General features: G+C 48.6%; 1 protein-coding gene across 1 annotated transcript in view; it reads left to right on the top strand.

Annotated features, from left to right (window-relative positions):
- The window catches only part of MAP3K11 (mitogen-activated protein kinase kinase kinase 11), a 35,554-nt gene extending 22,722 nt beyond the window's left edge, over positions 1-12,832 (top strand). Inside the window, 7 exon segments of the mRNA XM_054990475.1 lie at positions 2,427-2,602; positions 3,206-3,446; positions 3,637-3,750; positions 5,178-5,304; positions 6,433-6,524; positions 9,699-10,043; positions 11,189-12,832. Of these exon segments, the coding sequence (XP_054846450.1) occupies positions 2,427-2,602; positions 3,206-3,446; positions 3,637-3,750; positions 5,178-5,304; positions 6,433-6,524; positions 9,699-10,043; positions 11,189-11,643 (1,550 nt within the window). The 3' untranslated portion in view covers positions 11,644-12,832.
- The last annotated feature ends 1,633 nt before the right edge of the window (positions 12,833-14,465 follow it).

The raw sequence follows: 14,465 nt of genomic DNA, 5'->3' as shown, positions 1-14,465 counted from the left end.
CTCCCCTCCTCCAAGAAGCTCAGGGTGGCCTACATCTTTTCCCCTCCCCTCCATTTTACCTTCACGACAACCCTATAAGGTAGGATAGGCTGAAAGAGAGTGACTGGCCAAAGATCACCCTGCAAGCTTCACAACAGAGTGGGGATTTCAGCCTGGGACCCTCAAATTCTAATCTGACACTCCGACCACTTTACCAAGCTCTTGTCTCCATACGTTGCATGTTAAGGAGATGCAGCTTCTGTGTAAGCCTAAGACGTCTGGGCTTCTACGTAGGCCTAAGCCCCGGTTCCTTTTTTCTAAAACGCTATTTCCTGGCAACAGCCTCAGTGAACTGTCCAGATCCTTTTTTAAACAAAAGTTGTCTTCAGGAGAATCTCTTGGGGGCCCTGTGAAAAATAGTGATGGTACTCTAGATCTGGCTGGGGTAACTCATTTTATTAATGATAATAATAACAGCATTTGATTTATATACCACCCTTCAGGACAACTTAATGCCCACTCAGAGTGGTTTACAAAGTATGCCATTATTATCCCCACAACAATAATCACCCTGTGAGATGGGTGGGGCTGAGAGAGCTCCGAGAGAGCTGAGACTGACCCAAGGTCACCCAGCTGGCTTCAAGCGGAGGAGTGGGGAATCAAACCTCGTTCTCCAGATTAGAGTCCTGCCGTACTTAACCATTACACCAAACTGTGTCTCTGTTGGTGCCTCTGCTTTCCTCTGCATCTTTAAATAGACACAACAAAAATGTATTGTTTACAAATACAGACACAAACTCCGGCAGGTAGACCTGCCCTGATCCGGTCTTAGTTGAATGTGGAGAATTTTCTTGGGCTTTATGGTGCCCTGTTCCACCCCATTGTCCCCACAGGTGAAAACACCTCATAAATCAAGGAAGGTTTTTTTCACACTTTCTGTAGCCCCGCCCAGGCCTTCCCCCTCTTGGCAATACTCAGCATCCCCTGCAGCATGGTGCGCCTCTCAGGATCATACCATGCTTAAGACAGCAGCCACAAAAGTCTTTTCAGTCACAGTAACGGGAAGCCCATCAATCACAAATCTCAGGAGCACGCATTACCTACGCTCCTCTCGGAATGTGAGATCCCCATTTTGTCTGAAAGGCACAACAGGTGGATTTTCAGCCTTGGTACATGCATGGCAGACCCTGGGAAAAACAAGATTCTGATACACATGTTCTGAGACTGAAAATCCATCCGTTGCCCCTTTCAGACAAAATGGTGATTGTACTGGGAGGACCACACATGCCACTTCACCCCTACGCATGGTGGAACGGATCATCCAAAAAGCACTACCATCTTGGGCCAGTCCTGATTTGAGAGAGACGTGTCTGAATTCCAGTGTACATTGAATTCATAGGATATAACTTCAGTTGTGAATCCTTCAAGTGTTCAAGTTTGAGAACTAGTGTGGTGTAGTGGTTACAGTGTCAGATTAGAGGTTGAAGCTTACTGGGTGACCCTGGCCAGTCACTCACTCTCCATATACTTTGCAGGGTTGTTTTATTTATTTTATTATTTATGTCATTTATAGTCCAACTTTGTCACTGAGACTCAAGGCGGATTACACAGTGTGAGATTAGTAAAATCATGATCAAGGACATTTCCGTAAGCAATGCCATACAGTCAGGGCTTTTTTTCTGGGAAAAGAGGTGATGGAACTCAGTGGGTTGCCCTTGGAGAAAATGGTCACATAGCTGGTGGTCCCACCCCCTGATCTCCAGACAGAGGGGAGTTTAGATTGCCCTCTGCACCGCTGAGCAGCGCGTAGGGCAATCTAAACTCCCCTCTGTCTGGAGATCAGGGGGGCGGGGCCACCAGCCATGTGACCATTTTCAAGAGGTTCCGGAACTCCGTTCCCCCGCGTTCCAGCTGAAAAAAAGCCCTGCATAGAGTTAATAAATACAAATTTACAAAGACATAGCATTAGCAAGAATCCAGTACAGAGTTGAAGAAATGCTGGAACAGAACATAAGCAATTCTAGGACTGACATTAGACTTTGTTGTGAGGACCAAATGAGTGAGAGAGAATCATGCACACTACCTTGAGCTCCTTAGAGAAAAGATGGTATAAAAATGAGTAGATAGATAACATAGATGTCACCAGGCAATGAATAAAATAGTGAATATTCTCCTATGAATAAAATAGTAAAGTAAAAAAACAGAGGAGGATTAGACCCAGAAAAATGTGTGTCTAACCTCTCTATCTTTTGCTGACCTTAAGCTGTCTAAAGTATCATATCTGTGTTCTGTACAGTGCCTAGCTCCCACTGGGTACCAAATAAATAGCAGCCAGCCAGTCAAAGAGAAGGGCTCCAAAGCTGCAGAAGGAGAGACAGCAGAGAAGCTGATGGTTCCACCCACTGGCTTTGACACTTCTTTGCATTCTGTTTCTCCCTTCTCACCAGAGTGCTGGGAACAGGACCCGCATCGGCGGCCCAGCTTTGCATCCATCCTGTCCCAGCTGATGGTGCTGGAGGCTCAAGTTCTCCATGACATGCCCCCGGAGTCCTTCCACTCTATGCAGGATGACTGGAAAGTTGAGATCCAGGACATGTTTGATGAGCTGCGTGCCAAGGAGAAGGTGAGGAAGAGAGAATAGTATCGGACCGGCTGCCTCTTCCTACTACTAAACCATGCTCCATAGAGGAGAAAAGGGAACTAAAGTACTTTACCTGCTCTGTCAGTACAACACAATAGGAAATACTGTGATGAACCCTCATTCCCAAGTTTACAACCATGCATGTGTCATATTTTTTATAGATAGATAGAATAGGTTAAAAAAAAACAGTATTGTCTCCCACTGAGACTCTTGCCCCCTCTACAGTTATTGCAGTGTCATGGAATATTCATAAACATTGAACCTGATCTGGGTGACAAAACTAACCACACAATGCTGATGGGCAGCACAGCTTCACTAACAGAAAGCAGAAGATCACTTTGGCTGGGGCTAAAATCTTGCATGGGGCATGCAGACGGAAGGAGTTATGTGATATGGGCAGTGAGGGTTGAACAGACAGGACATTCTGAGGACCAGAAAAAGGTGTTCCAAGTCAGCAGGTGGGACCTCCAGGCCCAATACCACTCATTTCAGAAACGAGGTACCGCCAGCCCCAGGGTCTCAGGGCCCAGCTTCTTCTCTGGTTGCCCAGGTCCTGATGTGCGCCCCTTCCCCTGTTCTACTCAGGAGCTGTTGAGCCGTGAGGAGGAGCTGAAGCAGGCAGCCCTGAAGCAAAAGTCCCAGGAGGAGTTTCTGCGCCAGCGGGAGCACGAGTTGGCCCAGTGGGAACTGGAGGTCTTTGAGCGCGAGCTGAGCCTCCTCATTCAGCAGATGAACCGGGAACGGCCCCATGTGAAGAAGCGGAAGGGGACCTTCAAGAGGAACAAGCTGAAAGGGAGGGATGGCGAGCGCATCAGCATGCCCCTCGGTACGGCCCTGGCAGGGGAAAGATTGTGGTTGTGTGTTCAGTTGGGGGTGAGCTGAAAGTTGGCATTTCACTATGTTGTGGCAGTGCTTTTCTGGATATATTTCCCCCCCCCTTCCTTCTCCATTCCCCTTTGGGCCAGGGGGCCATGACTGGACCATAATGTGTTTTCCTCTCTCCTCCCTTCTCTCAGATTTTAAGCACCGCATCACAGTACAGGCTTCCCCTGGTTTGGACAAGAGAAAGGACTTCTTTGAGGTGGGAACTGGTGGCTCCCCCACTTTTCCCCGATTCCGAGCTATCCAATGTGAGTGACATTTATTTGGACCTGTGGTGGGTGGGAGTGGAGAGGTATTCTATGCCCTGTTGTTGGCCACTGGCCGAGACGAGATGCTGGACACTGCAGTCTGCAGGGCTCTTGTGTTTTTTTCTGAGGTTAGAATCAGGAGTGCCCTGAGAGTTAGATAGTGACATTGCAGTAAGTTGCATGTGGTCCCACTTCCTTTTCTTATCTTAATATACTATACCTGCTATAGGAGGAATTAATTAAAAGATGAATCTCTGACATAAAAATTACCTGCTGTTAAGGAGATCTGTTTTGAAATGACCACATGAATGAGGGCGAAAGGCCATGAGAATTCGTAATGCTTCTCAGGGATGAATGCAGGAATGTGAGTTGGACACCAGCTGTAGGCTGAACTGTCGCAATGTCCTGAGATGTTCACAAATATTCTAACAGCTGGAGGGAAGAGGGTCAGCGATAGAATGTGGGCCAATGGAATAGCTTCGTACAGGACCTGAATTGGGACAATCTAAAGTCTTCTTCACCAGCCAGTGAGATGTAAGAGTTCATTTGAATAGTATCAACTGAAATGTTGCTATGCCACAGAAATCTTGATTCAGCTCTCCCAATATAGAAAAAAGTGATTTGCATGGAAATAGCAAATTTTGCAATGTTCTGACTGTTGCTCATATTGATGTCATCACTGAGGAAAGTTGCAACATAGGTTCATGGAACTGCAAATTAACATAGCCGTTTGCACTTTTCCGGTTGGCCAAAAATAAGCTGGTGTCATGGGTGGAGACCTAAGGCTACTAAGGCTAAACTAAGCCTTTTGCAACTAAGGCTAAACTAAGCCTTTTGCAACTAAGGCTAAAAATGTTACATTTTCTTCCAAGAGAATTCGGAAAGACTTTTCTTTCATTTTCCAAATGCAACCTCTGGGGCTGTTTTTTCAAAGGGGACCTTTGTGCCAGGGAGGAGGGAGGAGCCATTTTTCTCCCCTGCATTTTTCCAGATTATAAAAGGCACCCCCAACCCTCAGCTTCTTGTAATCCTTGCTGGATGAAATAATACAGGTACCCAATGCATTTTCCCCAGCAGGGATAAAAGTGACTTGAGGGTGGTGACTTTTTCAGTGGGGCAAAGAGCAAGGAACAAAAGAGTTAAGGACCCTTTCCCCTGCACTGGTCTCTTCCTTGAAAAAGTATTCCCAGCAGCTGCACTTGGAAAACAAACAAAAGTCTTAAATTGGGCTGCCCGTTTGAGGAAAAAATGTCCTGCCTCTTTAATAGAAGCTTAAGGGGATGTTATTTACCAGTTGGTGTTATTTATCTCCATACCATGATAAGCTTCAGCTGCTGATTTTGTGCGTTAAGCAATTCGCGTTAAATGCACCATTTAGTTTGATGTGTAGACATGCCATTTGATGCACATCCCCCTTTCCCACACAGTGGACCCAAGTGAAAATGATCAGAATTGGGGGCGCCAATCACCACGTCGAGGGGAGGAGACCTGGAACGGCCGTACCAAGAGCCCCAATTCCCCAAAACCATGGGAGAGCACTACACAGAACGGAAGGTAGGGGGCACCCTTTCTCTGTCCCTCCCCACTATTGCTTGTCTGTCCTGCTAATTTTCAATTATGCCCCTTTGCAGCAGAGAACAGTTGAGATGGTCTTGTGCCAAATGGCAACCGTATTCTTGTCCCCACTTTGAAAGTAGGTTGGTATATTTAGGGTGGGGTTGGACGTTTTGTAGCCATTTTGTTTCTGGACTTCACTTTGAACAAATGCTGCAGGGATTTAGTTCTAGCAAGAAGAGCAGGAGGGTGAGTCTGTCTTGTTCGTTTGCCTTGTCTGCTTGTGCCGTGGAGTCAGAACAGGGGGACTCAGTGCAGAAATCGGTGAGATGATGATACAGAAGTGTTCCTTTGAGCATATGCAAAGGGTATTTCCCTCACTCTTGAGCCAACATAACTTCCTTCCCCACCCACCTATTTGAGGTCAGGTCTTCCAGGGCATGGCTTCCAAACTGACTTTGAAGCATAGCATCACTCACCCCATTTTTGGAAATTAAGTCAGAAAGAGAGGAGTAATGACCAAATTTCTGGCTTCTTGGGAGCAAGGAGGCTTGCGGGGAAGGGGGGTTAGAACCCCTGGACATTCGAATTCCTGGTCACTTCACTGAGATGGGAAGGAAACCTAAAACGAGAACAGATGAAGCTGCTTTTTCCTAAGTTAGATCATTGATCTATCAAGGTCAGTTTTTTTTACTCTGACTGGCAGCAGTTCTCCAGGATCTCAGGCAGAGGCCTTCCACATCACCTGTTATATGATCCTTTTAACTGGAGAGGCCAGGAATTGAACCTGGGACCTTCTACATGCAAAGCAGAGGCTCTGTCAGTGAGCCACACAGCCCCTCCATACTTTCCCAGGACATCAGTTCCTAAGGGAAACATTGAATAGGGTGAATAAGCTGGGCAGGAACATTTCCGGGTTCTCAAGGTATGCCCCCGTGGAGCTTCCCCAGGATGGCTCCCAACACTCCTGTTGAGGGTAAGCAGAAAAGGAAAGGTATGCTGTGGCACTGGTGAGCATGAATAATCTGCGCAAGGCCAGGGATTCTCCTCATCATCCATGCAAGTGGGAAAGAGATGTGCAATATCTCTGAATGGATGATAAACACTTTCCTCTCTCGTCCCCTCCAGGAGAAGATCACGGTTGGAAGAAACTACCTGGTACATGGAGCCGGAAGCACCCAATCCTCCTCTGCAGATCCAGACCCAGCTCAGCCAGAATGGTGAGTCCCTGCCTGTGCTCCCTTGCAGCAAGTTTTCGCTGCTGTTGCCTTGACAGTGCTCGGTCAGTTGAATCTGGCACGTTGGAGTTGCACATTGAGGATTTCCCTGCAGATACTGAGTGTATCTGTGTACTCACATGGAAAAAAGAAGCGCTCAAGAAAGGCCTAGGGTTCTAGCAGTGCTGGCATTGTCGGCTTAGGGTTCTAGCAGTGCTCCAAGGCTGAAGCCATGCTTTCTCCCATGCCCAATTTCCTCCAGTTAAATTCCCAGCGATGAACTAATTTCATTAGTGCCAGCTGCTGCCCACAATCTAGTTTGAAGCCGTTGGGTTAGGGTGCTTAGTCAAGGGGGATGGCCAAAAGGAGCCATTTCAGGGCATCCTTATACAAGGATGCATAGTGTGGAGAAGCAGATAGAGAGAAATTTTCTTCCTCCTCCAAAAAAGTAGGAGCCGAGAAACAGCCAATGAAGTTTGATGGGTAGTAGAATCAAGACAGACAATAAGAAAATGCTTGTTAAGATGACACGTAATGAACTTCATAGAACTCCCTGCAAGAAGGTGTAGTGATGGCCACGAGTTTATATGGCTTTAAAAGGGGGCTAGGCAAAGTCATGTGGGGTATATGCATCAATGGCCATTAGCTATGATATCAAATGGAGCCTTTGTGTTCTGAGGCAATGTCCCTGTTAATGCCGTATGCTGGGGAGCAACCAAAGAGGGTGGCTTTAGCCTCTGAGCTGCTGATTTGGAGTCATTCTAGGGCACCTGGTTGGCCACTCTGAGAAACAGGATGCTTTACTAGATGGACCGTTAGTCTGATTCCATAAGACATACATAGATATATATATATATATACATAGCCACATAAGTGGCTATTTGCCGTGGGCTTGTCCTTCCTAGCATACCAGGTTATAACGGGGTTTGCCACCCCTCCCTTTTACAGCAGGGAAAACAGCAACCTCTGTGCTGGGGATTGTTAGGAAAGGGATTGAAATTCAAACTGCAATATTATAATGCCTATGTATAGACCTCTGGTGTGGCCTAATTTGGAATACCATGTGCAATTCTGATCACTGTATCTCAAAAGGGACATTGCAGAGCTAGAAAAATACAGAAGGCAATCGAAATGATTGGGGTTGGAATATCTTTCCTATGAGGAAAACCTGAAGAGTCTAGGACTTTTCTGCTTAGAAAAGAGATGACTAAAGGGGACACCATGATAGAAGTTTATTAAATTATGCACAGTGTAGAGAGAGTGGACAGAGAGAACTTTTTCCCCTTTCCCAAGAACTCACGGGCATCTAATGAAGCTGATGGGCGTTACATTCAGGACGGACAAAAAGAAATACTTTACGCAGCAGGCGATTAAAATACAGAATTCACTGCCAGAGGGTGTAGTGATGACTACAGGCATAGACAGCTTTAAAAGGGGATTATATAGATTCATGGAGGATAATTCTGTCCTTGGTTACTAAAGTGAACCTCCTCATTCAGAGACATTAAATCTCTGAGTAGCTGTGCCAGGAGGCAATATCAGGGCTTCCGTGCCCTGTTGTTGGTCCCTCAGAGTAACTGGTTGGCTACTGTGTGAGACAGCATGCTGGACTAGATGGGCCAATGGTCTGATCCAGCGGGGCTTTTCTTATGTTCTAGTTGCCGGGGGAGGCACGCTCTGCTTCCCTGCAGCATCTGATTAGCCACTATTGGAAACCAGGGGCTGGTCTGATCCTGCATGGCTCTTCTTCTTATACTTGTTCTTTATGATTTTATTTCCCGGGAGGCTAAGAACAGATCTTGCAAGGTGGCCATCTTAATAAACCAAGGACAGGAACTTAATACCAGGCCGTTGCCCCAATTCCCCTCTCCATTCCCTTATTTTGATGCCAAACAGACAAAAAACTCGGTTTGGCCTGCTTTAGTGGCTTTAAAACACACACGTGCGGAAAAGAGCTAGTGTTGCTTTTGACAGCTTGGAAAGGAGCATCGGCACCTGCTGATGCTAACTGGGGAATATGGCTCAGCGGCAAAGCCAGTGTTGCCTGCAGATGGCACCTGGTTCAGTCCCTGGCATCTCCAGTTAAAAAGAGCCCCTAAAGTGTGCTCTGACTTAAAAAAGCTTACCCTATAACATAATTCAGTAAGCGGGTTTCCGACGACTCACCGGTTATCCCAGAGCACAGGCACAATAGCGCACCCCTAGCGGGGATAAGCAGAGTGTCACTCCCATCTGCAGCTGTGGGATCCAGACCCAAGGGGGCCAGAACGGGCCGCTGCCGGGTGCACAAGACCGCCAGGGCACCTGCATCCTCCTCTCCCCGTGCACCTGGCCTTTCCACCCGCCTGATGGGTGCAGGAGCGCCCTGGGCGGCTGCCTCCTCCCCCCCCCACCTTTCCACCTGCCCAATCAGCACAGGAGCACCCCAGGCATCTGCCTCCTCTCCCCCCCCCCGCCTTTCCACCCACCTGATTGGCGCAGGAGCACCCCGGGTGCCTGCCTCCTCCTCCTCCCCCCTCCCAGCCTTTCCTGTTCCCTCTGAGACTAGGTTTACCTTCCCCTTCCTTGGCTGGGCTGGTAGACCTGGCTTCTGGACCCACAGAGGCCAGGTCTACTTGTCATGGCTCTGCCAGCTGGGTAGACCTGGTCTCTGTACTCCCAGAACATGCCAGGGCCCTTGCCACTCCTCCCCCTCAGCAGCACTCCCCACTTCTGCAGCCAGCTGCAGGGACAAATTGGGTGGCTGTGGGTCACAGGAGTGCTCCAGCCTGTTTTTGTACCTGGACCAGGTCTCCTAGTCCAGCACTCCAACCACTTCACTAGAAGTGGTCCTTATGTCTTGCCTCTTAGTTGAATTTCTTCAGGGAAACGGCCGGTCTAGAAAGCCAAGCAAAAATTATAGAATTGCCACAAACAGGATCTTTTGATGCACCAACCCTGAGTGAACCACATGGAAGGAGGGCTGCAGACAGGAACATAATACCAGCCTTTCTCAGATACCCCTCCCGCTCCCTTCTTTTTGACACCAAATTGACTTGCAACACTTAGGGGATCTAAACATGGGGATACAGCATCCAGTTTAAAGATTGCGTTTGATCCTGGGAATACAGTCTCCAGGGCACATTTTTTAATTCTATAAAATGCCTAATTTTTTTACTGCCTTTTTTCTCCTTCTAGGCAGCATCCCAGGTGATTCTGCAGAAGCAGAGGATCCAGCACCGGAACGGCCCAGCCCTCCGCGACTTATCCAGCGGGCCCTGCTCCGGGGCACAGCGTTGCTTGCGTCCCTCGGCTTGGGTCGAGAGTTGCCATCTGTGCCTCAGGAACTCCCACCGACCCCTCCCCAAAGAGAGTCCACCCCTGCCCTACTGGTAGAGTTGTGTAAAGAGGATCCGCCCACTGATCTCCTCGTTGACTTGGCCTCAGGGGGCGACAGGGAGTCTTTGCCTCCCCTCTGGGCCCAGCTGTCGCCCAAGATCCCAAGACTTGCAGAGGGTCGTAGCAACAAAGCTCAGAAATGGGGTAGGTTACTGGCCGAGTCATTCGGACAACACAACATTCAAGTGAAGTTGACACGAACAAGAAGCATAACCAAAAATCTGCCGAAATCAAATTTGAATCCAAAATGCTGAAATTTCAAATTTTAGTCTGGATAGTCTGTATCAGGACACATGAAAAGAAAATCTTGTAATCCTAGAATGATGCTCAGTCCACCCACATGTGGAGAGACCCGAGATCCCCGTTTCCCCCTTGTCCTGCCTTTACCACGAGCACCACAATACCAAGGCAATTATTGTGAATGGGAAGTCTGTGGCACACGTCTCTTCTTATCCAGACCTCCCAGGTATAAGCTACAAGTGCAAAAGCAGATACAGGTACCATTGGGTGCGGTATTCATAGTTCCTGACTCCATCCAGCAGTGCAGTTTATGTGCTGGTCCCCTAGTCAGCTTATGTGCATTAATAGCACCGTTCGTTTGGTGAACAAAAACAGGGATTGAGAGGATATACATTTAGATCCCTCATCCTAGGTTCTCCTTGCTCTATTAACAGTTGAATGATGCAGCCAGCGATCATTTGACAGGGATAAGCAGACGCAATAGCAGACCATTGATTCTTGTGTCGGATCAGGGCCCTTATAGCCAACAGGACATATACATTTTATTGAAAAGGGAGTTGTGTGTATACATATAGACATGCTGATTGAAGAAAATATGCATACAGGGTTTTTAATTTGATTACAAGGTTATTAATTTGGTTAATGACATGTAAATACACTTGCATGTTTTCAAAATCTCAACGTGGGTTCCTTTCTGATTTGTCAGAGGAAGAATGAGAGAGTTTTTTTTACAATTTGGTGAACAAAAGCTACCCTTCGTCACAACAAGGAAAAGTCATTGTTTTCAGACTTTCTTTTCAATTTCCCATTACACGTGAACACCGGAAGCAACGTAGCTTAAAAACAAGCTGTGTGCATGCCGTTCTTGGCTTCACTGATCAAGCTAAAGCTGTAGTTGATTAATCTGCCCATCTCCAAGCTTGCCATTTGGGTGTGGGTTTTTGCAAGCCAATTCCAGTTAACGCCGTCTGCTCAGGAAAGTTTTCCCCCCTCCTTGAACGTACTGTTACACATTTGCTGACATTTTCTTCTTTCTCTGTTCCTTTCAGATGGAGCTCTCCCATCTCCCTCTTCTCCCCGTAGCCCAAGGTCACCTCGCCCTCCCTCTCATTCCAGCCTCATCTCCCGGCCCCGGCCTTCTCCCGTCCGCAGTCGTATCGACCCCTGGAGCTTTGTGTCTTCTGGACCCCGCGCTTCACCCGTCCAGTCCCCGCAACTGGGGACACGCCTGTTCAAACCACGGAGTTCCGACGGAACCAATCCGTTTGTGGTGTGTGACCCTGATCCATTTGCCTGTGGGGACTTCTCAGCTCCAACGGAGCCTTCTACACCTGTGCCCTCTGACCCCTTTACTGTTGCATCCAGATTGGCTGCTCCAGGGCAGCGTAGTCCCGCTCTGTCGCAGGGCCGGACCACTGGACCCTTCCCACCCAAAGAAGAACTCCCAGCCCCACCCTGGTGGTCAGCAGCTGCAACGCCTCAAGGAAGGGCAGTCCCCAAATGAATGGGAGCAAAAAAGGAAGTCCCACCTTCCAGGTGCACCTTTTGTTCAGGAAGTTGGCGTCTTTGACAGAACCTCACGCTCAACCGTGATTGGACACGAGGCTGCAAGTGTGAGACCAGAGTGTGAACTGCTTCCAAAGGGAGGATGTGAATATTCCTAGATTGTAAGGGGGAGGGGGAATTTACTGGAGGGGCCTTCCTCCGACACTCCTCTTCCCTCCTCCTTGTCATTCACTGAGCTCCTTCAGCCAATTCTTTCAAGGATGTGAAACCACTTATAGCGGATGGAAGCGTCCTGCGCAACACAGAGCTGAGAAAGTTGGGAGGGTGTGTGCGTGTGTGCAAGTGCATGTGTATACTGAGAGCAGTGGAATAAGAGGGCAGTGTGATGGATGAGCCATTTCTCATGCCCCTCCGTATAATGAACACTAACCAGTCAGATCCATGGTGGCGGGAGCTGCCTCTCGTTTCCCCACCCCTGCATGCGCCAACTGAGCATCTTGCCAGAGATCCCTCCTTCCCCTGGCAGTGGATCAACCAGACTTGCTGACTGGCAGCTATCTTCTTCCCCATCTCTTCTCTGTTTGCCAGCTGGCCCCTGCTGCTTCTGCAGCCATGGCTGTGCCCATTGGAGATGGGGTGTGTGTGTTTGTGTGCAAAACCCGCCCCCCCCAATACTTTTCAAGATTCGTCCTCCTCAAGCTTAGCAGAGCCAGAAGCACAGAACCCCTTGTGCACACTGGAGGAGCAAAGGCTGCCTTGCAACACCCATGTGCAAAAGTGAGCACATGCTGCACATGTGCTGCGGTGCAAGCATGAGAAGAGGCCAGTTGGAAAGTGGGGAAAGGGCTGCTTGTGGTTCAGGGCATTGCCACCTGTGTGACAAGCATTGTGAGTGTGTGAGTGTGGTGTGTGTTTGTGCATGCATGCATGTCATGGTACATGTGTGCAAAAACTGTTCTTCATGCCCAGGATTCTGCAGCAAGAGGAGCTCCTGCAGTTGGCAGTCATTAGCACTTGGAACGTGCAATTCTACTGTGTCCACTTCTACCCTTCCTTTAAATTTGTGCCTGTGCCAGGCTCCCTTGTTCCCTTCCCACCCCAGTTGTGCAAGGGAGCCACCTGTGTCAAGCCCAGCCCAGCTTGGAAAGGGCCAAGCCTGTGAAATGAGACCAAATAAACCTCCAGTTGCTGCCTCCGGTCTCCATTCTTGTCTCTGTCTAAAAAGAGACCCAAGATCTTGCAACCAGGGTTGCTCCAGGTCAGCTTGAACATCCCTCCATCAGCACCAGGGCCTCAGGGCTAGAGACTGCAGGGGGTTCCAAAGAGCAGCTTGGCCATATTCTGTGCCGGGGGAGGAACCGTGACTTGGTAGCAGAGCGTCTGCTTTACGTACGGACAGTCTTAGGTTCAATCTCCAGGTAAAAGGATCAGGTAGGAGATGACATGGATGACCTTGACCTGAGTCCCAGGAGAGCAACTGCTGGTCAGAGCAGACAGTGATCTGACTCGGATGTAAGGCAATTTCTTGTGTGTTCTTAGTGTGTTCATGGGTGATAATGCAAGGCTTGCTCCACACCCACAGGAGATTGTACGTTTTCCCCAGCGCTGATACCCTGAAATGCTAGTCTGTTCCATTATAAAGCTAAGACTCCCTAGGCATTTTGGCCACACCCTCATTGTTGACCCTCTTGGCTCTCTGGCAGGTCCCTGAGCCTCTCTTGGAGCCTCTGCAATTCCCCACCCCATGAGCAAAAATGCTCTTGGCCAGGAAAATAAACACCTTGGAGAGCTGCCACCACCTTCCCGGGCTAGATTGTTCTGCTGCACTTATTTGGGAGGAGAAGTCGCTCCTTGTTAGACTTCCTGCTTCGTATGTTAAAGGGCTGCAGTTCAGTCCTTGGCACCTCCAGTTCTTCGGAATCAAGGCTGGTGAAATCCCTTTGCTGGGGGAGGTGGGGGGGGAGAGCTGGAGAGGCTAGACCAAAGATAGTACAGGGGGCTATTAGGTGGCTCTTTGTAAGCGTTGGCTTGCTTGAAAGTATACTTTGCATACAGATTAGAACACACAGCGCTCTGTTATCAAAAGTAATTTGACTTGGAACCTGCTCTGGAATTAGCATTTGCCTTGGCGCTGGGGGAAAGGGGGGGTGTCGAAGAGCCCCTAATTATGGCCAGGGTGGCTGGGTCTCCTGATTGGCACCTTGGAATGTATGAACAAAATCCAAGGACGAAACTAGCGCAGGGGCTCTTCCCTTGCCCCAGCAACCCTCAGGGTTACCATATGTTACTGATAGCTAGAAGCTGAAAACTTCCTGCTTACTTTATCTGGAAATGAAGCAGCAGGTCAAACCAGTGCTGCAATTCTATGGTGTGGTTCCCCCCCACCACCGCCCCAAGACTCAGTCCCATCTGTTGCTTTCATTGCTGCAGTTTGCCAGCTGTCTCCTGTCCTGAGAACCCACTTGTGTTAGCTTTGCGCTGGAATAGCCTCTGATGGCATTTACCTTGGCGGTGCAACCACGTAGGAAACGCATAATCAGGGAATAACGAAAGACTCACTGAAAATGTTGATTTTTGTATAGCAGCAATGAAGAAAAAAATTAGGGAAAATATCTAAAAGTGAGAGCAGTGTAATATTAGTTATTAGAAGAGATCGTGGGCCACTGGCAGCCACTTAGCTCTCTCCTTTTTGGGTGGTGGTGAGGAGCTCATCATCCAGCCTTATCAAGCCTGGTGGGAACTTGGAAACCTTTCCCCCAACTTTTTGACAATTTCATTGGTCCTAATTTAAAAGTACCTGCTGTGGGTGCCATCTGTTAT

This window comes from Eublepharis macularius, chromosome 1 (genome assembly GCF_028583425.1).
Source record: "Eublepharis macularius isolate TG4126 chromosome 1, MPM_Emac_v1.0, whole genome shotgun sequence".
NCBI classification, from domain to species: Eukaryota; Metazoa; Chordata; class Lepidosauria; order Squamata; family Eublepharidae; genus Eublepharis; species Eublepharis macularius.
The sequence above is the reverse complement of the archived record's forward strand: the minus strand, read 5'-3'. Positions and strand labels throughout refer to the sequence as shown.